Below are 22,676 nucleotides of genomic sequence, written 5' to 3'. Positions count from 1 at the left end.
ACCCTTGATAGAAAAATAAAATAAGCTTCCAGACCTTCTCTTCTCAACTCCAACCACCCCGGCCTTCTCCTTTTCTTTCCTTTTCTATCCTTCCTCCTTCCACTCACGCCAGCCACACCCAAAGCCAACTGCAGCTGTCCCAATCTTTCCCTTCCCAGTCAAGCTCCTGCAAGCACTCTCAGGCAGTCCCCGCTACACTTGTATTTTAAACCCTTTTCTGCACATTCCATTTTTCTTCTTTTTAATAAGAAATGAATGCCTTTCTGTCTGACAACTACATCTATAAGAAAGTATTCAAAAATGTGCTCAATTTTGCAGGAGCCGTTTTTTTTTTTTTTTTTTAATTTTCAGATACGTTCTTGGTACTTGAAAATGTAATGTTTTATAGATTCAATGACATCATTAGCTAATGAGGTTGCCCATTTCCTCTTTTTCCTCATGGCCTGTGTGCCAGCCCACCTACTTTGTCATGTCATCTTCCTCACACCTTTTCCTCTTTTTCCCCTCAGCTGGTGTTGAAGTAGTAGCTGGTGTACCTGTTCTTTATTGTAATGTTCTCAGTAATAAAGACTTCCTAAATGTCATAGCTCACTGGCCTCACCCAGTGCTTCTAGTGTTTTCCCTTCCTCCTGTTCTTCCCCTGAGCTGCCAATGCTTCTGCTGCTGATGTGGATACATGCCGGGGCCTCGGCCTCGGCTTTTTCCTGCTCTTATCTCCCACAAACCACTTCCGCCCAAGACCATTGTTTTGATCTGTATCTGCTCCAAATAAAGACTGGAAGACAGCTGAGCCAGGTGAGCTATAATCTATCTCTCTTACCACCTCAGTTGCTAGGATAAGGGGAACTCTTCACTCACCCTTCTCTTCTGAATTCAGTGCAGCAAAGAGAGCTGCAAGAAGGTAGAGGTTTTGTGTACATGTCTGTCCCTCTATCTTTGTGTCTGTGCACTTGAGAATTGGATGTGTGCACGGGCAGCCCACAGTGACTCCACAATATCTCAAGCAAATTTTAAGGCCTAGTGAAATAAATATAAACAAGGAGAAAGAAAAACCAAATCATAACAATCTTCTTCCTAACTCCAACACTGCTATTTCCATACCTGTTAATTATATGCTGATCTTCCCTGTGTGGAATGTTATATAGTCACTAAGATAGGCTTATGGCATGTTCGTATAGAAAGATCTATCGACAACAGGGGCACACACTTTAGGTCCTTCTGCCGATTCCAAGCATACCCACACATATGCATGCACTCCACCCTTCTATGCCTCACCAGGCATTCTAGTAGGCGAGCTGGACGGGAGATGATAATGAGTAGCTTCTTCACCAGTTGAGTGACAAAGGTCACCTCTTCACTCTCAGAGCGTTCATAAGCCTACAAGCAACAGAAGAGATGGCTCATTAGTCAAGGAATTAGCCTGCCATTATGAAAGACCACAGCACTTACCAAATCTACCTCTCCATGACCTCATTACTGGAGTCTCTAATTCCACCGACTGACTAGGCACAACATGTAGGTGGCCTTTCCAATTTCCATCACTTAAATCTATTTTGCCTCATAAAGGCTACTCTAAGTGAGCTTGATTTTTCAGACTGCTTTTGAACCAAGCGACCTATACGTTTTATTCATATTTCCGGTATTTTATTTCCTGGACTGCTGACACTCACATCTTTCAATAGCTTCTCCATGTTCTCTTGCAACTCATAGAAATAGACGGTAGTGATGAGACCCTCCTGGGACTTGGCTAAACAGTCTCGTGCCAGTTCAATGACTTGGTGGTGGATGAAACTGAGCGCCCCATCAGCCAAAGGCAACACACTGTCTGGCTCATAGGATTTAATGAAATCTTGCAGCTTCTCTTCCATCTGTGCTGTGGCCTATTGGGGTAAGAAACAATTCTTGCATAAGGTAAAAAAAGGACAGTCCCAATAACTCAGACTAAGCCCTGGTTTTTTTTAAGCACAGAAAAGTATCTGAGAATCTTTATCTTCAAACTTTACACTGCATTAACCACGCTGTCCAGATTATGAAAGAGAGAGAGAAAGAAAGAGAAAGAGAGAGAGAGATCGAGATCTGGATGATAAAGCCATTCATTTATTACTGTCTTTTTTAAGGGAATTATTCAGGATATTAGAGCCTTTTCCTTAAATAAAAAAGTGTCCGCTCTATTCTATTATCATTGAACCTAATTGTCCTTTGTCTTTGGTATCCTTTGTCTCTTTTCTCAATTCTTTTCTTGGAATATTAAAATACTCAGGAAAAAAGAGACAATATAAAGTGATTCTGTTCATTGTCAAATTCATTTAAATGTCAAAAGAAGGTGGGATGGACCCAATCTTTCTGCCCCCAGCTTGGCTGCTGCTTCCCCCCCCCTCGCTCTCCGTGTAAAACTGTTCCAGCTTCAATGATTAGGCTCTCTTTCCTACTCAACCCTTACCTTGGGGAATCGCTCCTTATAAACATGATTCATCATTACTATCTCATTGTCATAGGAGGATGGAGACCGGCCCGGGCTGCCAAAATAAATAGATAAAAATCACGAATCAGTCCTTGGTGACAGTCTTTTCCATTTCTTTACACTTTCTATTTCCCTCAATTTTATTTGAAAATCTCATGCCATGTTTATTTTACCTTATTCAGTGAGGTGGTAAATACTGTACTGCAGAGGTTGGCAGACAGCAGCTTGGTATGTACTAAAAGATCCCTATATAAATTTCCACAGATTTCTCACTCTAAATTATTTAATAACAGCAGTACCAGAAGAAAACCCTTCCTTCTGACATTAGATGGTTGGAAAAAAAGAAATTGTGCACATTGGAAGGAAGGATGAGCCAAGGAATACTATTTGTGCAACATTATTGTGAGTACTGAAAACAATTTTCTGGTTAAGTGTGTGCTTATCCTAAGTGCACATCCACCCTAATGAGCCAGTATTTTGCATCTGGAGTCAACTACTCAGTCTAGAAAAAAAGCAAAGTCGATCTCACAACATCAAATAACCCTACTCTTAGTGCACCCACTTACACACCAACAAAATTGTGCACAAAATCAACAATAGACAACAAGCTGGGAAAAGGGAGTGTCGGCTGGGGTGGAAAAGCATGCAATGATAACTCCCATCTTATGTCCATGTTACCATCTACAGCCTGTACAACTGCAATAAAAGGTGAAACCTACAAAATGAGATCCCTTTTCTATTCTGAAAGTTTAACCTTTGATTAAGGTTGTGCATAATAATAATATAGGAAGTACTGTAACAATATTGCCACCATTTTGGAAACAGTATGGCATCCTTCCCCAACCTATTGTTCCCCAGATGTATGAGACTAACTTAACTTTTCTTTCAGGCTTCCCGTTTGGCTCATATCAGAATAGCAAGTTGATCTTCTCAGAAGTAAGAGCCAATGGGACCTTGATAAGTGTACAAAAGGCTGTCTCTTTAAAAATGTGAACTGCAACATATTCCATATTTACTGGCATAAGTGGTATTTTGTAGTTATTTTGTGATAAATGTTATGGCATGCTCTATTCCATTCCATTTTCTCTTTTAGAAAACTAAGTTCATTCCTTAAAACTACCATTTTGCCCTTTTCAAAAGTAGATCATACTTGCTTTGGATGGTGCTATTTTAGGGATGAGGAGTACCCTAAATTATTTAAGAGATATACACCCATACTTCATAAAGGTCCTATAGATTTTAGGTCTGGTAGCAAAGAAGCATCTTTAACTGTTTCAATTTGTAAAATTGTGACAGAGATCATCTAACTCGCTTAAATATATAAAGTTGTTGTATGATTCCAGCAGGGAGTTGTTTTAAGCTCTTTGACATGAAGCGTCCCTTCAGAGTTGAGAAGGGACAGAAAAAAGAAAGCACATTGTATGGAACTGTACTGATCCTGCAGAGGAAAAAATGCTGTTTAGGCTTGTCTTGGCTGCTCCATCCTTACCTGAGGCTCCGGGACCGGGGCCGCACTGCGGGAGACCGCCGCCCCCCGTCATCATCAGTTATACTCTCCGTGCTGCCAAAATGCTTGGACAGGAAGTGCAGCTCATCCATTGTTGGCTGATAAGGCAGCTGATGAAGGCGCTCTTGGGAGGAGCAGGACGACTATGAGGGACAGAAGGGACGGAGTTGGTCACGTGACCATTCACCAATGCTGTGATGCAGCAGCTCTATCATTTGTGTGTGTGTGTGTGTGTGTGTGATTCCAAACCTGACACTGAAATACAGCTATTTCTGGGATACCTCCAGTTCCTCTATATGGGATGTTCAGCTTTCAAATACAATACATGGCAAAAAGCAAAATATAATCCAACTGCTAATTACAGGTACTCCTCAACTTACAATGATTCATTTAGTGACCGTTCAAAGTTACACAAGTTCACTGAAAAATGTCACTTATGACCATTTTGCACACTTATGACCACTGCAGCATCCCCATGGTCATGTGATCAAAATTCAGATGCTTGGCAACTGATTTTATATTTATGATGGTTGCAGCCACGTGATCACCTTTTGTGACCTTCTGACAAGCAAAGTCAATGGAGAAACCAGATTCACTTAACAACCACTTAACAACTAACTTACCAACTGCAGTGATTCGCTGTGGCAAGAAAAGTCGTAAAATGGGGCAAAATTCACTTCACAAAAGTTTCACTTAGCAACAGAAATTTTGGGCTCAATTGTGGTCATAAGTCGAGGACTACCTGTACATATATTGCAATCAATCTAGAGCTCTTTACATCAAGTCAGATCAACGGCTTACGCAGTTCAGTACTGTCAATACTAACCAACAGGACTCTTCGTATTTTTGGTGGTAACCCTACTTTTCCTCACCAGTGAAAAGAGATCGAACTAGGGCCACTAGCATGCTACCTAGATGATCTGCCACATGAGAATTAAACTGCTGTTTATCTGTAACAAAAGAAGCTCACATGGCATTACAAACGGTGAACCATGCACATACACCGTTATGGAGTATAAATGTGACTGTAGGCAACTCTATGGAATTAGAGGGAACAGCCACATCCAACCTGTTCCCTATGTTCCATTATCTCACCTATCAAATCAGAGAGCTTAACATTATGTAAACATTTTCCCTAGAAGTGCACTAATGTGCCTTAACAACACAGACTGAATCGTTCTCTTTCCCTGGCCCTTTGGATGACTTGCATTATGCAGAGTATACTGCATACAAAACTCTCTTGATGGTGTTGTTTGTCTGAGCAGTTGTCCTCTGGTGATCAGTGAGCTGGTTTTAACAATTTCTTCTGAACACATACAGTACATTATTTCTAGTTCTCTGGGCATAGTGTTTCATAAGCAACACAGGCCTATAAAAGAGCTCTTTTATTTAAACAGTTTTTGTTTATCTTACTGATACTGTAGAACTTGGAGTGTTGGTTCCATATCCAGATGATGGTAGGGAAGCCAAAGACCAACGTCGACCATCTGCCCTGAAAGTAACAGGGTGAATATAAAAATGGGAATCCTTAAGATGGGATGGGCTTGGGGCAAATCACAAAATGTATGTGACAACATCACTGGGCAAATGCTGTGATATATACACTACTATCACCGGGATATAAGTATATAACTGCTGCTTTTCACACATACACCATCGTCACATCTGTCATTACCTTAATATCACTGTAATGCTGCTGATGTCATTGAACTTTAACTTACTCTACTACTTACGAGTGAAAGGCAGAATTAATCCTGATTAGAAAAAGCAATTTTGTCATAAATACAGTTCAATCAATTGTGTCTTGTTTGCTGAAATGTCATTTACTGTAAATAACTAATATCTACAAGAGGAGTCAAATTTAGCTTCTCTGAAGATTCTGAGCCATTTAAGAGATTATTAAGAAAATGTATGTTACAAAAGCTAGTTTAATCCTAAATGCTTTTAAACTAGGAAATCTAAGATTCTAAAAGTTCAGTTAGAAACAGCACCCACCACAAGATGTTAAACTGAGTAAATGCTGAGCTGTGATAAAGGTTTACTTGCCCACTGAATTAGGATTTTTAGGATTTAGGATTTATTTCATTTATACCCCGCCCTTTTCCCGGAGGACTCAGGGCGGCTTACAGCCAGTTAAAACAATTACACAAAATACAAATCTAAGATAAATTAAAAATAAATATTCGAATCGGCCGCACTACTAAAATTTAATTAAAACCAATTTAAAATTACCCCTAGGCCAGTCCTGCCTGCTGAAACAGCCAGGTCTTGAGGGCGCGGCGGAAGGAGGGGAGATCCGGANGCGACGAGTCACTCCCATCACCGCCCGCGCGGCCGCATTCTGGACTAACTGGAGCCTCCGAGTGCTCCTCAAGGGGAGCCCCATGTAGAGAGCATTACAGTAGTCCAGGCGGGAGGTAACAAGAGCATGGGTGACTGTGCGCAAAGCATCCCGGTCCAGAAAAGGCCGCAACTGGCGTACCAGGCGTACCCGGTAAAAATCTCGGTCATATCAAAACTAGCTGCTGATTTAAACTGTATAAGATTAATGCTAAGGCCATCAACAGTTGTGGAGGGTCATACTTTTATTCTGTTGAAAAAAAGATTTGATGCAGTAAGAAATAAGACAACTGCAGCCCAGGGAAGCTATGAGATGGTTAAGAATGGATGCCAATATCATATGTCACTCATATTTTAACCATAAAATATGATGGATATGACAAATGAGCTCCAATCTGTAATAAACCCTCACCAAATAAACGTAAATCTGCTTATAACTCTCCAAAATTGCAGAGTAGGAGTTAAAGCAGGCTCCCCTAAACTGATGCTTTCAGATGACTTGGCATTGGTCATACTGATCGAATGGGATAGCAATCCCACCCAAATGGAAAGCGCTAGATTGGAAATAGTAAACCAAAAGGGTCAATATTCTTATACTCCAGCCTGGATTTACATCTCTCTTCCCAGGTACATTTGTTCATCCTGACCCACCAGGGTTACATTGTGTCACCAGCCCAAATCAGTCTTTGTCACAGATTCTTCAGCAATATATTTATATGTTGGTGAAACTATTTTACTACTGAATGGATCTGAGTGGACAATGTTTCTGTGCAATAATTGAAACTTTTGACCCAAAGGTTTATGAATTTGCTTGCAAAGTTGGTTTCCAGTCCTACAAGTCTTATACTGTATATCAAACAGCTTTGGCTACTTGTTGTCCAGTATGAATCTGCATGACCTCAAAAAAAGGCCATTTAAGATAATATATATAAAAATTAATCTGTCCAGGAAAAGATATGTGTGGCAATACAACATGTTCTTTCCTGCTGTAAGACATTCACGTGGCTCAAGTATTTTTAGGCAAACATCCAAAAATGTAGAACACTCTTGTCAGAAAAAAATCTTTGTGATATAATAATGACTACTACTTGGCTTATACTTCCCCCTTTTACTATCAATTAACCATATCAATAATTCACAGTGTACCAGATGGCAATTATATAATTCCAATCTCTTCCATCTAATTTGATTACATAAAATTTATCAAGCATAGGCTTTGCAAATAAAAAGCAATTTTAGTTATAAAAGCACTCATGCCTTTAGGTGCAATGCAAAAAATTGCAGAACAAAAATATGTAAACAACCCAGAATGGATTTACTCAATATTTTGCTAAGGGCCTGATGGAACCTCACAGTCTGTTCCTTTGGTTTTGTGGGTGGAGGTGGGCAGGAGAAGTTGTATGTGCCTGTCTATAAAAAGAGCAGAGAGCAGATGGGGAGTAGGGAGCAGATGGGAAGTTCTTCCATAACCTCAAATGTCCCTGTCAGGATGGCTTAATAGATCAAATACTAGAGCAATAGCCAACATCCTGCATTCTCCTTCAAAGCCTAAAGAGCCAGGAAGTTGAGTGAACCAATAACATGACAACTTGCTATCCACAGATCAGCTTCTTTGAATAACTGATCTTTACCCCAAGTGGGTATGTTTTCCTTCTGCAGACCCTGGACTCACTCAAATGATCTACATGCAGAACCAAATATGGAAAGGTTGTGGCTGAGAATGGTCTAATTCCTGTATTATAATGGCAGGCTTGAACCCATAAAGACTAGGCATCACTGAAGGAAGTGGTGGACATTAGAAGGAAAGAGGCAAATATCCAAGACTGCAAATAAAAAGAGCATAGGAGTTAACTTTTTTGTTGTTTTCCAGAGGTAGGCCAGCAGTTTTCTCACTCTAATTCTGGCATTAGTTACTTTCCTATACAGGAAATTACAATCAGTTCTTGTGGACTGCTAACAGCTGATAGGTAAAGGAGTATAAAGGATGGAACTTCTATGCAATTCATGTTTCTCTTGAGTCCCAGAGATGGAGGGCTCCTCTTACCTGCGGGAAGAAGCGAAGGAAAAGTGGGCTGGTGTGTTGGGGGAGAAATTCCGAGGACTGTCAAGGGGGCTGCTACCTGCGGACAGGACAGGGTAGGAACATACAAAATAAAATCAACATGTTGCTCTATGAAGCTGCTATCAAACTATGATCAAATCAAATCTATTTCCAGGAGCCAGCAAATTCTAGAGCCTGAAAAATCAATCAAGATGGTACAACAATCAGCTAGCAAGATGAAAAAGGGCATAGAGAAGCTTGTTAAATATGAAAACAGCAGACAGAAGGAAGCCAAGAAACAGAACATTGGATGGATGGATGGATGGATGGATGGATGGATGAATGGATGGATGGATGGATGGATGGATGGATGGATGGATGGATGGATGGATGGATGGATGGATGGATGGGTGGGTGGGTGGGTAGGTTGGATGGATGGATGGATGGCTGGCTACATAAACCAATGGCTCAAATATAGCAATGGATTGTTGATTGTTAAATGGTTGATTAGAAACTAATTAGAGGAAAGATGGAAAATCAGGTCAGTGGCAGACAACTTCAGAGAGTTAGAAGGATGGATAAGATGGTTATACAATATACTCCATTATATAAATATATATGTGGAATAAAATGGCAGATGCCTTGGATACATAAAATAATGAAAGAACAAAGGAGGAACAGGGTGTACAGAATTACAGGAAAATGGATGCACTACCTAAGACCAAAACTGCTTCTGAATAATTTTCACAGGACAGCTTTAGAGTCAATGTCATGCTTGCTGCTAAACACACAGATAAACTCGTAAGTATGAATAAAGCGTGAGGGAGCATAAATTCAGATTTCTGTGGACATTTTTGCCTCACATAAAGTTATGCAATACTCCCCCCTCCCCCCCAACACACACACGCACACATCACATTTTGGTCAGTTCTGACAATGAGAAGAAATCCCACATTTTAAAAACAGAGGGACAGAGCAAAGATTAAAAAACAAAGAGGTATGCCCTTGATTTTTTTAAAGGACATTGAATGATTCCTGGATAGGGACATTAACAATTGGGATACAAGATATTCGTTATCAGTAACTTATTCAGTCTAAACAGGCAGCTTATTTAAAGAATGGGTTCCTGTTCCTGTCTAGGCAAGAACAGAAAAAGCAGGACTTAAAATGCCTGGAATTATCTTGTGGCTCATACCCAATTTTGCAGGAGGCACTTCAAGGCTGGAATTCTTGGAAGAAGGAGGGCCAAGGGCCTAACTCACCAATATGACCTGGGAGTGGAGAGTGAGGTCGTGGCAGCGTTGGTGATGTACTTGTCAGGATCAGGCTTTTTCTGTTACTGGTTCGGCAGCTGTACAAAGAACAGGAAAGAAGAAAGGCCTAAATCAGGGTGTGCATGGATAAAGAATGCCAACCAGGAAGCAGTTGTTAGAAGACTTAGAAGACCACAGATGGAAAATTTGGCCAATTAATTATCTCCAGCTCAACTTGACTGACTACTCCAAACTTGCAATCTCCCACTTGATTATTAGCTCAGCAATGAAATATGAAGTTGGATTGTTCCACTGAGTCAGACCATTGATCTGTCTTACACAATGTTGCTTGTTTTGATTACTTGGTCTCAAGCTGACAATTTTCCCAGCCCTGCTGCTTGAACTCTGTTAACTGTAGAAGCAGAGACCTCTCTTTTGTATAAGTGAAGTATGACCTCCTCCTAGGATCAGACCAGTTTTATTTATCAAGTTTTATTTCTCAAGAGAAACTACAGGAAGAAAGGTTACTGTCATGGATCGAACACGATGCAAACCTACCGCAATGGGAGGCCATTACAAATGGGAAGGATTTGTCAACAGATGTTGAAAAGAGGAAGGATTTACCGAGTTCTCTTATTCCTTCAACCTGACTTCCAACAGGAGCTCTAAGTTCTAGGCTCTCTCTTGCTTATACTCTCTCACACATATTTTTTAAATTTAGAAATTTTGGATCCATTCTTGACAACTAGGACCACCAGATTTTCAGCTTTTTTTCTCCCTTGAAAGACAAACAGGAGGACACTGGCTGTTTAAGAAGCTTCATTCACAGTAGCAGAGCAAGGCAAAACAAAATTTTTAAATAATCAATAAATAACATCTGTAAGCATGATTAGTAACCTTATTTTCTCTTCCTAAAGTCATTTAATAGTGCCTTCCACCCATGGCATAGAAGACTCAATTCCACACTTGTCACACCTTGCCATGAGTAGACTATAAGTAACTGTCATATTATGTAACACAAACTATACAATAAGCAAAGCACTCAAAACAAAGATCCTCTGCCAGAATATATACAGTATGTAATTTGGGCTGGTACCGCTTAGATGTGCACCTTGACAAGGACCAGCTAGGATTACCTTGCAGTTCCTCAAGTGCAAGTGGTTGGATTTTGGCATTATCCTGCCAGCTCTTGTTCAGCCAGCTCTTGTTCAGTATTGCAAAAACACTACGGTGTAGGTTACTAGCTGTAGACAAGGCTGGATGTCTGCCCAGCTGTAGACAAGGCTGGATGTCTGCCCAAGCCTAATGCTGTTAGATCCTCAGGTTGCATGGCAGCTCAGAGACTGTCCAGTTATTTATTATGAACTATTATTTGCTGATGTGTACCAGTCCTGATATCTACTACTTGTTGCAATTCCATGCTGACAAAATATGAACAACCCAAACAGGAAAAGGGCAGGTAAGTATGTGCGATAAAAAAAAGTCAATACAATTTACTCTTCTATACTACTCTATTGAAAACCAGTCCTGTGAAGGGAGGGAAAGTACATGTCATAAAACTATATTCTATATTCTGATCAGACACAAGGAAATAAAAATGAACACATTTAAATTGTTCATGTTCATGTTCTTGCCATCTGTCTTCTATGCACTTCTTTTATGTGGCATTCCGGCCAATAATGCTTTGTGAATAACTGTAATTTAAATATATTTTCCATACATTTACGATGTATTGCATCTGTCAGCATGCCTTACATACCATTGGTCCAAGAAAACCTGTGGTATCACAAACAAGGTAATGTTGAATGATTTGCAGTACTTCTGGTTTTTGGATATCACGAGTGGCTAATCAAAGATGCCGCTAAGAAATATTTTCCAGATGGATGTAGCGCAATTTCCCAACTTGATGGCCTTTAGATATGTTGGACCAGTACCCATGACTTCTCAGCGAGAATAGGTGGGATCATGATATATCCTAAAACACAGTTCCCCAACCCCTTGTGCAACCGACACGCCTGTGCATGAAGCTCCACTAGTGCAAGTGGCAGGCACGGACGCAAATCCATCCCCCTTCCCCCCCTCCCACCGCTGCTGCTGATCCACAGAGTTGGAAAGGTTGGGAATGCTGTCCTAAAGCATTAGGAGGAATCATTTAGCACCGTATATTTAAAGTCCTCTCAATGTCTAACTGGCAGAACTTTCAAGGCCTCAAACATGGTGCTTTCTTTTGCCTGAGACCTATTTTGCAAAAATAAACTCTCACATTGAATTGTGGGGTACAGCTTTCATAAAAAATATTTTAGTTTAATAAAGAGAAGGACGAGGGGGGACATGATAGCAGTGTTCCAATATCTCAGGGGCTGCCACAAAGAAGAGGGAGTCAAACTATTTTCCAAAGTGCCTGAAGGCAGGACAAGAAGCAATGGATGGAAACTAATCAAGGAAAGAAGCAACCTAGAACTGAGGAGAAATTCCCTGACAGTTAGAACAATTAACCAGTGGAACAACCTGCCTCCAGAAGTGGTGAATGCTCCAACACTGGAAATTTTTAAGAAGAGATTGGACAGCCATTTGAGCAAGGGGTTGGACCTGATGACCTCCAAGGTCCCTTCCAACTTTATAATAATAATAATAATAATAATAATAATAATAATAATAATAATAATAATNATTATTATTATTATTATTATTATTATTATTATTATTATTATTATTATTATTATTATTATTACTATTACTATTATTATTATACAGGTAATCCTAGACCACAACTGAGCCCAAAATTTCCATTGCTAAGCAAGATGGTTGTTGAGCTTTGCCCCATTTTACGATCTTTCTTGCACAGTTGTCAAGTGAATCACTGCAGTTGTTAAATTAGGGACACAGCTGTTAAGTGAATCTGGCTTCTTCGCTGACTTTGCTTGTCAGAGGGCTGCAAACAATGATTACATAACCCCGGAAAACTGCAACCATATAATAAATACATGCCAGTTGCCAGGATGCTGCTACAATGGTCGTAAGTGTGAAAAACTGCCATCTTTTTCATTGTTGTTGAAACTTCAAATGGTCACTAAATAAATGGTTGTAAGTCAAAAACCACCTATATTATACATCCATGGCGGCAAACCTATGGTACACGTGCCATAGGCAGCACGCGAGCCCTCTCTGTGGGCACATGCGCTGTCGCCCCAGTCCTAGGCCTTCAGTCCTGTCCATGAGCAACCTGCATCAATACCTGTGCAGAGTAAGGTTGCTGCGCCCGCCCCCACTTCCCCAAGCGTTTTTTTATTAACCTGCCTTTCAGCTGCATTCCGTTTCTTCGTTCGCTTCTTAGCCTTCGCCGCGTGTTTGTGGGACTATCGATAAAAAAAAGTTCCATCAGACTTTCTGACTTCTCGCGAGATGTCAAGAAGTTAGAAAGTCTGATGGAACTTTTTTTTTTTTACCGATAGTCTCACAAACACGTGGTGAAGGCTGAGAAGCAAACAGAGAAACGGAATACAGCTGAAAGACAGGTTAGTAAAAAAAATGCTTGGGGAGGTGAGGGCATCTGGGTGGGGGCGGGCGCAGCAACCTTACCCTGCATGGTGACAGGAGGGTGGGGCACGTGCCCTTCCCATGCCATGCCAGGCCCTGCAGCCCCGGGGCAGCCATGGTGGGTAGCAGTGAGCAGAGTGTTGAGGTGGGGTCCGGCAGGCTGACCAAAGCCGGAGGCTCGGGGAGGGAGGGTGTTGAAGTGGGAGGTCGGGCCATTGGCAAGAGCAACGCGTCTGAGCGGAAAGCGGCCTTGGAACCAGTGGGGCAGGTAAGGAAATAAATCCTTGCTCCCCCCAGAAATTGCCTTTCTTTCCTTACCTGACTTCTAGCCCCATGCCGTTGGTCCTTCGCAATCCACTGCCGCCATGTGCAAGGAAATAAAGGAAGATTTTTTTGGGGGGGTGGAAAGGTCAATCAATCAATTCCAACTTCTCGTGAAAGATCGCGAAGTTGAAATTTATTGATTGACCTTTTTTCCCCAAAAAAACCTTCCTTTGTTTCCTTGCACGCGGCGGCGGCGGCAGATTGCAAAGAAGAAACAGCACGGAGCTGGAAGTCAGATAAGGAAAGAAAGGCAATTTCTGGGGCAAGCGAGGATTTCTTTCCTTGCCTGCCCCACTTGTTCCGAGGCCACTTTCCACTCAGATGCGTTGTTCTTGCCAATGGCCCGACCGCCCACTTCAGCGCCCTCCCTCCCCGAGCCTACGGCGCTCCACCTGCTGCTTTGGTGGCTCTGTAGGCAGAACTGCGAAGTTCTCTTCTCTGTCAGAGAAGAGAACTTTGCAGCTCTGCCTACAGAGCCACAAAAGCTGTAGTTGAATGGGCAGGTGAGGGGGAAACCTGCCCCACGTGTTCCACGCCGAAACTGGCCGTTTGCCGCCACCTGCCCAATGCCGCTGCCATGAGGCGCTCCTCTGGCTCCTGGGAGTTGTGCTGGCATCCTTTGTGCTGGGTGTCCTTTGCAGTGAGTTTCTGGAAACATTTGTGACGGGGGTAGGTGCAATGCACAAGGCAGCAAATGGCCGCAGCAAATGGCCGCGGCAAACAGCCACGTCGTGCCGAAACCGACCATTTGCTGCCTCCTGCCCAATGCTGCTGCCATGAGGCCGCGGAACAAGCCAGGCAGTGGTAAGGAACTGGTATACCGGTTCCTTACCTCTGCCTGCCTTTTTCCACGGCCTCATGGCAGCGGCATTGGGTGAGACGTGTGAGGCGGCAAATGCCTATGGCCAGCGGCAAACAGCCACATCGCGCCAAAACCAAGAGATGACAGGCTGTGGCTGCTGATGGACACAGTTGGCTCCCATGCGCTCGCTGTATGTGGGTGCCGATGGTTTCAGGCAGCAGCCACCCCAGCCCCTGTCTTGCCTTGCCTTGCCCTGCGGCAATGGCACCCCTGCCCTGCCCCCTGCCTCACCTCTCCCCGCAGGACAAGCCTCCTGCCTACCATCCCACCTGCCAGAGATCCCCTGGATCTCCCCCAACCCTGCCTGGCCCCCACAGGCTTCCCTCCCCACGAGCAACATCAAGGTGGCCAGCCCAGCCCGGCCATGCCCACTCAGTCTGCCGTGACCACCACAGTAACGCCCACCCAATGGGCCACGCCCACCCGGCACCTGGTGATACATAAGTGGGTTTTGGATTGCAGTTTGAGCACTCAGTCTCTAAAAGGTTCGCCATCACTGTTATTCATAAAAAATAGGATTTATAGCATAGCTAAAATAAAAAGAAACACAACAATATGCATAAGAAAAATTCTCAGTAATGAATCTCTCTCTGTGTGTGTCAGATTTGGTTTGTGCAGACTTTCAAATAGAGCAGTGATTCCCAACCTTTTCTATACTCCGCACCCCTAGAACGCTTCTGATATATTCTCGCACCCCTTACAAAAGTTCAAAATAATGGCAATGAATTATGCATATACACTATAATTTTGAAAACCCAAGTTTTCACATCCCCTGGAATATCATCTCACACCCCCAGGGGGTGCGAGCACCCTTGGTTGGGAACTCCTGAAATAGAGGAATGAAAAGAATAGCCAATGAGCATCCAAATTGTTGCTTTATATCAAAGAAAATCAAGCCACCACTTGTTAGGCAGACATAATTTCCAGCAACTTTTCTGCAATGATAAAATGAAGGTTACCAGTTATGAATATTTGTAAGAATGGTTATGATCAAGGGGAGATTTGTGGAATCCTATTCAACAGCAATTATTATTACTTGGTGTCTGATCTATACAAACACTTCATTTTAAATTACTTAATGGTATTAGAAGTCAATCCTTATGGTTTCCGAATAGACTTAATTCTGATTATTCTGATTAACCAAACATCTGGAGAGCAGGAGGATGGCAAAAAAACCCCCACCAAGGAATTGTTAAGGATAAATCATGTACACACACACACACCATTTTTCATAGATTTTTGTCCCATGCTGAATTTCCCCTACCATTAGAAGTAGTGGATTGTGGTAGCCAAAGGAGAGGAAACAACAGAAAGGTCCCTTGAACAAGCCTTGCAGAAACAAACATGCTTAATGCCAGAGCACACCCAGGACTGCTCTTGCTTTTTCAGCCCATATTCATCTCAGTCAAGGTACTGTAGAGGAGATTTTTCCTGTGGACTGAACTTCATTCCACCACAAAACACCCCACATCATCCGTGATTATGCAGCTCTACATCTGACACTTTCTCTTCAATTAGATGACAAATATTTGTATCCATCGATCAGTTGAAGAGGGTTTTTTTAATGGGTATTTCTAAAACTTGATAATATGATGAGACAGAAAGACTTCTCCTAGGGCAGACATGTCAAACACAAGGCCCGGGTGAAGCCATCCTGGAAACAGTGAGGGAATGGCCCCCGCTGCCTTGGCCCTGGCCCAGGCCAGCCGGGAGCCAATGTACAATTTTGTGGTGGCCATCTTGGTACTTGCCCCAGTGGACCATGCCTTGGCACTTGCCCTGGTCCCACCCCCTTCTGCCAGAGACCCTTAGATCTGTCCCACTCCTGCCCAGGCCCCCCATAGGCACCCTTGATGCGAATGATGTAGAACTGACCACGCCCACCCAGTAGGCCACACCCACTCCATCCATGCCCACCCATTAGGCTGCACCCACTCTGGCCACACCCATCCGGCCCCCCCAGGGCAACCGCAATGCTGATGTGGCCCTCAGTGAAATTGAGTTTGACACCCCTGTCCTAGGGGGAAATTCTACAACCATAAATAAGACATGACCACAGAGAAAGCCCTATTCTGCACAATCATACTGTGGCCATTCCAACACTGAATTGAAACCAGGAGATCCATGGTAAGTATCAATACACAGACACTTTGATACTAATTGAGGTCAAATTCTTCAGGAATTTATATGGTAATATCAACAGCATGAATTTGTCTTAGTTGCTTACTGACAGCCAGTACAAGTCTGGGATCCACAGATCCTCTGAGGGTGCATGGATAGATTTCAGTGGAGTTATGAACTTGGATGGGGAAAAATACAACTTTATTGTTATTTTTTTATTTTATGCATTTAAATATATTTATGATTTAAATATATTTTTCTCAGAAGAGATCTATACACTTATCAAACTCTCAAACAGGACCATGTTACAAAAAGGTCAAATCTCCAAATAAGGGCTGGGATTATGGATCTCAGAAATTATCTGTCCTCTCAGAAAAGAGAACTAGGTCTGCTGTGATTTTAAGTTTGCAGGAGTGGGGTTCTTTTTAAGAGCAAAGTCTTGATAGTCTAACCAAACCTCATCACTATTAACTGCTTATAATATTTTGAATTATGTGTCTTTGGGAGCTAAGTTCAGGTGTTGATGTTACACTCTGTAGCTCTGCTAAAGGAATTGCAGGACTTGGGCCAGATTGGGAAGTTTTAAAAAATGGCATTTGGAAGAAAGTGAAAGTCATTTCCATACACCTTTTGGGGATCTGTCTGTCTGTCTGTCTGTCTATCAAATTTATATGACTGCCCATCTCATAAGAAGAGACTCTGAGCAGCCTACAGCAAAAAAAAAGAGAATAAAAACAATAAACATGTCAAGCACAATCATTTAATAAAAAAGCAAACAAGAGATTTGATCAGCAATGGAACCACCTCAAGATTTCACTGGTCTGCTGAGACCCACAGGACCGATGACAAATCAGATCTTCAGGGACTTCAGGAAATTAAGGATGGATGGAGCTGGCCTCATTTTGGGGGGGAGGGGAGAATGTTCCATAACAACAGCAGAGGAGTCCCACCTCCTCGGGCCTACCAAGTGTGATTCCCTGAAAGACAGGACCTGAAGCATGCCTCTCTTGCCCTATTGCAGGGGTGTCAAACTCAATTTCACTGAGGGCCACATCAGCATTGCGGTTGCCCTGGGGGAGGGAGGGTGGGTGTGGCCAGAGTGGGTGCAGCCTAATGGGTGGGCATGGATGGAGTGGGTGTGGCCTACTGGGTGGGCGTGGTCAGTTCCACATCATTTGCATCAAGGGTGCCTATGGGGGGCCTGGGCAGGAGTGGGACAGATCTGAGGGTCTCGGGCAGAAGGGGGTGGGACCAGGGCAAGTGCCAAGGCATGGTCCACTGGGGCAAGTGCCAAGATGGTCACCACAAAATTGTACATTAGCTCCCGGCAGGCCTGGGCCAGGGCCAAGGCAGCGGGGGCCATTCCCTCACTGTTTCCAGGATGGCTTCACGGGCCACATGAAACCACTTCGTGGGCCGCATCCGGCCCCCGGGCCTTGTGTTTGACATGTCTGCCCTATCTGGTGGGAAGAGCAGATGTAATTGAGGAGAGGCAGTCCCTCAAATTTCAGTTTTCAATTGAGCTTTCAAAAATAGGAGATTCACATGTAACCTTTGATTATCTATTCTAAGATAGCCAACTTATAGAAACTCTCATACAAATTTACATACTTCATAAAAGACAATGTAGGAGGAGCCAAGCCCCGCATCATATGAAGTGAGTGTATGCATTTTGATACATTTCTTAGTCTGAAAAGGTGCTACCAGACACTTCATAGAAGAATCATTACACAGGCTGAGTGAACTAAAGTGCTTTCTTACATAATTTCTTAAGACATTATTAACATACCATATAGTGAATCATTATGTGTTTTCACATCACTCCCTGATTCATAGTTGTCTCCACTGAGAAAGATGAATTAAGTTTGGAATAATTTGGAAAGTTCATCTTCAGGGCAATGGAAGAAAAAAAGCCTCGGTCCCAGCAGTCCCATGCTAGAATCTTACTGCCAGAAAATGCCATAAATTACTTTTACTGATTACATACCAATGTAATTGTTGGCTTTCATTTATTTTATTTTTGTTGAACTTTCTAAGGTGCCCTGAAAGAAATTATCATAAAAATGTGGCATATTTATGTATAAAAGATTAAAGTGAGCACTTGAGACAAAACAGTGAACCCTTCTTTGAAGAGAGGGCTCTTTCATTTGCATATCTGGAAATAAATAGGATTACGTGTTTACAATTCATATTCAGCATTTCCATAGTGCTTTAAAAAGGGTGCAGCTGGCTTGCTCTGCTGTCAGGCCATGCATATGCAAAAGAGCAGTGGGATTGTTTTTTTTTTTTAAACAAACAGGACATGTGAATTGGAGGTCCCTTCTCTTTCTTCACACTGCTTCCAGAATTTTTATTTTGAAACTAGCTGTACCCGGCCACGCATTGCTGTGGCTCAGTCTGGTTAAATGAAAAAGAAAGAAAAGAGAAAGCGCACGTTTGTAATATGTTTAATTTCACAATGCTTGTCAAAAAAGCATGTTTTTACTTGTCACAGGTGTGACATCTATATAATATAGATATATAAAAACACGCGTGTATTCGAATGCAACGTAGTGTCAAAATTTCAAAGCAATCGGTGAAGAACTTTTGGAGATTTAAGATTTTGAACAAACGAACATTTACATTTTTATTTATATAGATAGATTTTAACTCCCAATGTACGTTTCATGCTCATTTATAGGACTAGAATATATAGGTAATGAAGTACTGGGAAATACTTTCTAGGCATTCCCTATCTGCACTGTAAAATTCCAGATGACCTCTAGACAGCAATATGGAAGTGGCTTTCTATGTCTGTCTGTCTGTCTGTCTGCTTCCATCTATACTTTGGACCTTTACAGCTCAATTATTGTATGCCAACCATTTCACATGGGAGTAAACCTGACTGCATATAAGCTATTCAATTTTTCTAGTCCTAATCTAGAGATTTTGGCTAGGGAGGATGTGATAATTTTGAAAATGATTAGGAAGAAGTAGATCAGATTCTTGCAAGAACAAGCACAATGCTTTTTTGGGGGGAAAAAGACATGATAAGGATGGTTCTTTGCAGGCTTACATGGAAAGCTGAAAAACTCAGGCTGCTTTAGTAAATACCAGAGAGATGCTGTGTTGTACAAGGTAGAAAGCATTTGTTCTGGATGTATACCACTATATTCAACGTATCTGGATGTATACCACTACATTCAACTTGGAAGACCCCAAGTTAAAGAAGACTAGAAAAATGAACAAGGAATATGGCTGCAACTATCAAATTTGGGCTAGCTTTTAATTTGCAGCTATTTCTCTAAACATTTACAGAAATCATAGCCAAGATTATGAAGTAACAGGAACTGTTTTCTGCTTTTTTCATTTTTCTAACTCCAGTGCCCAAAATACAGTTGGATTCCTGCTTAGTTATTAAGTCTTTCAGTTCTCAGCCTAACCTACTTGGTCAACCTATTGAGAAATAATCCTTACAAATGCTGCTCAGAATTCCTCAAATAACACATTCAGCCAATTAACAAATTAGTAATATTTTTCAAATAAAGTAATTCTTGAATAACTTAGAACACAGCTTTCCTATAGATGGAGCAATGGGACAGAAGATATTTCTCTGTCTCTTCTGTGGTTCGGCTCCCTTCTTTTGCTACAAATATTGTGCTGTTTAAGTCTCCCAGATATTCTGTGCTTTAAAAAAGCCTAAACTTGCTGTGTTAAGTCTCTTTTACTATTGTAGTTCCAATCAAAGAGTTACTATAAACCACCTGGTCACTAGGTTGAGCTATGCCATTTACATCTATGTTGATTATACCCTTGCATTCCCCAAGACGTGTATCTCCTGCATATGTCCACTTTCCCATATTATCTTTTTATTGAGTTATCAATCCAAAATCAGTCCTTCTAATTATCAATGTTTAAACAAAGGATCTATTCTCTGTATAGAAAGATAGCTGAGACATAGCTAACTGAACCTCTCTGGTGGAAATATGTAAATTTCTAGTATGTTAGCACAGCAGCTAGACCTAAATGCAAACATTAACAGTGCCACAATCCTTGGAGACCTGCAGAGATAAGAGTGCAATTCTGCAGCCTAGCAATCCTGCAGCTGTGTTGCATTAGGTGCATAGTGCATATCAGAAGCATGGCATCTGCATCCATTCCCAGGCTTTGCCACCACTGCCCTCCCAACCCAATAGGAACCGCATTATTGCTGTATAGCAGTTATCAGTTGCTGCAGTGAATGGGAGAGGGAAGAGTTTATGCTGTTCTAAATTCTTTTCCATACAGTCATCTCCAAATGCTACAGAAACTATGTCAGATTCTTAAGTGCCAGCTGTGGTAGCATAAACACAATGAAGAGCAGAAGCCCAAATGTCTGCCCCACCTGACTCCCTCCCTTTCAGCCTCTAGGCACCCATCTTTCTGAATCAACAGTAAAATGCCTTTGGCTCTGCCTCTCTCCATCTACTATAAATCAGCCCCTCGCTCACCTTGTAACATCCCAGGTACTCTCACCCTCCCTCCAGCCCCTTCGCTGGTCTCCCCACCATCCTCACAGATCACAGAGCAAAGGGTTCAGATGATGGGGCACTCCTGGGCTGGAATCTGGGAGAAAGGTGCAGAGAAGGACAGACCAAAAGGAAGAACATGCCACTTCTCCATAGGCTGGGTTGCCATTCATATACATTGCCTGGCTGTTGCCATGGCATCCTATTCTTCCCAAGCCCTTCCCCCAATCCCTACTCCATGAACTGCGCCACATCCCCACCAGCCACTGCAGCCCCCCCCCCCAGCCTCCTCCCCAGGGATCCTGAGCTGCCTGGCCAGGATTTGCAAGGAGGGGGAAATCACACCCCACCACCCCCACAGACACAAATAGCCTTAGAGTCTGTGAGTTTCAAGGCAGGAGGATGCCGCAGGACGAAAATAAAGAAAAAGAAAGAAAGAGAGAGAGCAGGAGGAGGGGTAGGGAAGAAAGTGACAGGAGCAGCAAGGATGGAGGAGCAGAAACAGAGGGAAGAATGGGGAGGGGCTACCAATGGATGGAGAAGAAGAGGGATGGAGGCGAGCACTCCCTTTCCCCCTTGGTACCTTTTTTACCTTTTAGTGCGGCGAAACATGCTGCTGTCAAGGAAATCGGGCATAGAGAAATTGGAGAGCGCTGTCCACAAGGACTCAGACATCATCCCCCAGGGGGGCCATAGTGGTGAGTCTGGGAGGGCTGCCTACTGCTGAAGCTACTTCACAGCCGCCGCCCCCCCCACTGGAGCAGGAGCGGAGGGGTGGGGGTGCGGGGGGGGGACCTTTCCTCTGGAAGAAGAAAGGAGAACTGCAACGGAGGGGGGAAGAGAGCAGCAGAGAAATAGAGGGAGTGAAGGGAGGGGCACAGAGAGAGGGCGAGGAGGGGGAGGCGTGAGGGGGCGGCGCTGTATGAGTGGTAATGTGTGCTAGAACACACACTGAAAGTGCCTGTGCTCTGCATATGGGTGTGGATTGTGTGCGCACACACTTGCCCTGTACAAAGACTAAGGTTTGGTTCATGCAGTATTCCTTCCAGTCAAGGACTGGACCCAAATACAGACCCCCTGCATACGAATAGCCTGCCACCTTTCTACAAATAATATACTACTTCTTAGCTACATCTGTATATATCACTACCTGGAATGCAAAATGGTCCTGAGCTATAAAAATCCAAAGATTGCTTATGGACTTCTCTAGACATGCACAAGATCCCTGACTATATGTGATGCTGTAGGTGCTGTCACACACACACACAAATGGAACCCTACCCAAAGTTGGAACACAATTGCGTGGTTAATTTTAAACTGCCCAATCTGGGTTGAAGCTGATTCATCTAATCAACAGCAGCTGATCTGGAATTTAATGCTAAATCTGGGAAATGGGACCCTTGTCACTAACTGGGGATTCTTTGGGTCAATGCAAGCTGCTTACAGTAGTTTCAACAAGGATCCATTATTTGTTGAGTCAGTGGGGCTCAACAAAATGATTTAGAAATGGATGTATGCTTCCTGACTCCCAGTGTCACCCCTAGGAGGCACTGTTCACAGCTACTTTTCCCCATGTACCTTTCCAATAATGTGTGAAGTCATACAGTGGCTAAAAAAATGAGCTGTGAAAGAAGTTCCAGATTCTGATTCTACCTTACATAGAAATGTTACTTACTTAGATGTTTTGCATTTTGCACTTATTAAAGTAAAACAGATTTTTTTTTGCTGGCTTTTGGTCCTTAG

The 22,676-nt window shown here is 42.6% G+C and overlaps 1 protein-coding gene across 1 annotated transcript in view; it reads right to left on the bottom strand.

The window, feature by feature from the left end:
* Positions 1-21,608, bottom strand: part of MAST1 (microtubule associated serine/threonine kinase 1) — a 53,390-nt gene extending 31,782 nt beyond the window's left edge. The window contains exons 1-8 of the mRNA XM_029283737.1: positions 21,526-21,608; positions 9,612-9,700; positions 8,353-8,428; positions 5,382-5,460; positions 3,951-4,111; positions 2,441-2,516; positions 1,671-1,880; positions 1,276-1,377 (exon numbers count right to left, since the gene is read on the bottom strand). Coding sequence (XP_029139570.1) covers positions 1,276-1,377; positions 1,671-1,880; positions 2,441-2,516; positions 3,951-4,111; positions 5,382-5,460; positions 8,353-8,428; positions 9,612-9,700; positions 21,526-21,608 — 876 coding nt within the window. The remainder of the gene's footprint in view (positions 1-1,275; positions 1,378-1,670; positions 1,881-2,440; positions 2,517-3,950; positions 4,112-5,381; positions 5,461-8,352; positions 8,429-9,611; positions 9,701-21,525) is intronic.
* Between the last annotated feature and the right edge of the window lie 1,068 nt (positions 21,609-22,676).

This window comes from Protobothrops mucrosquamatus, unplaced genomic scaffold, assembly GCF_001527695.2.
Source record: "Protobothrops mucrosquamatus isolate PMUCROS unplaced genomic scaffold, P.Mucros_1.0 scaffold205, whole genome shotgun sequence".
NCBI lineage: Eukaryota > Metazoa > Chordata > Lepidosauria > Squamata > Viperidae > Protobothrops > Protobothrops mucrosquamatus.
This window is presented reverse-complemented; position numbering and strand designations above follow the sequence as displayed.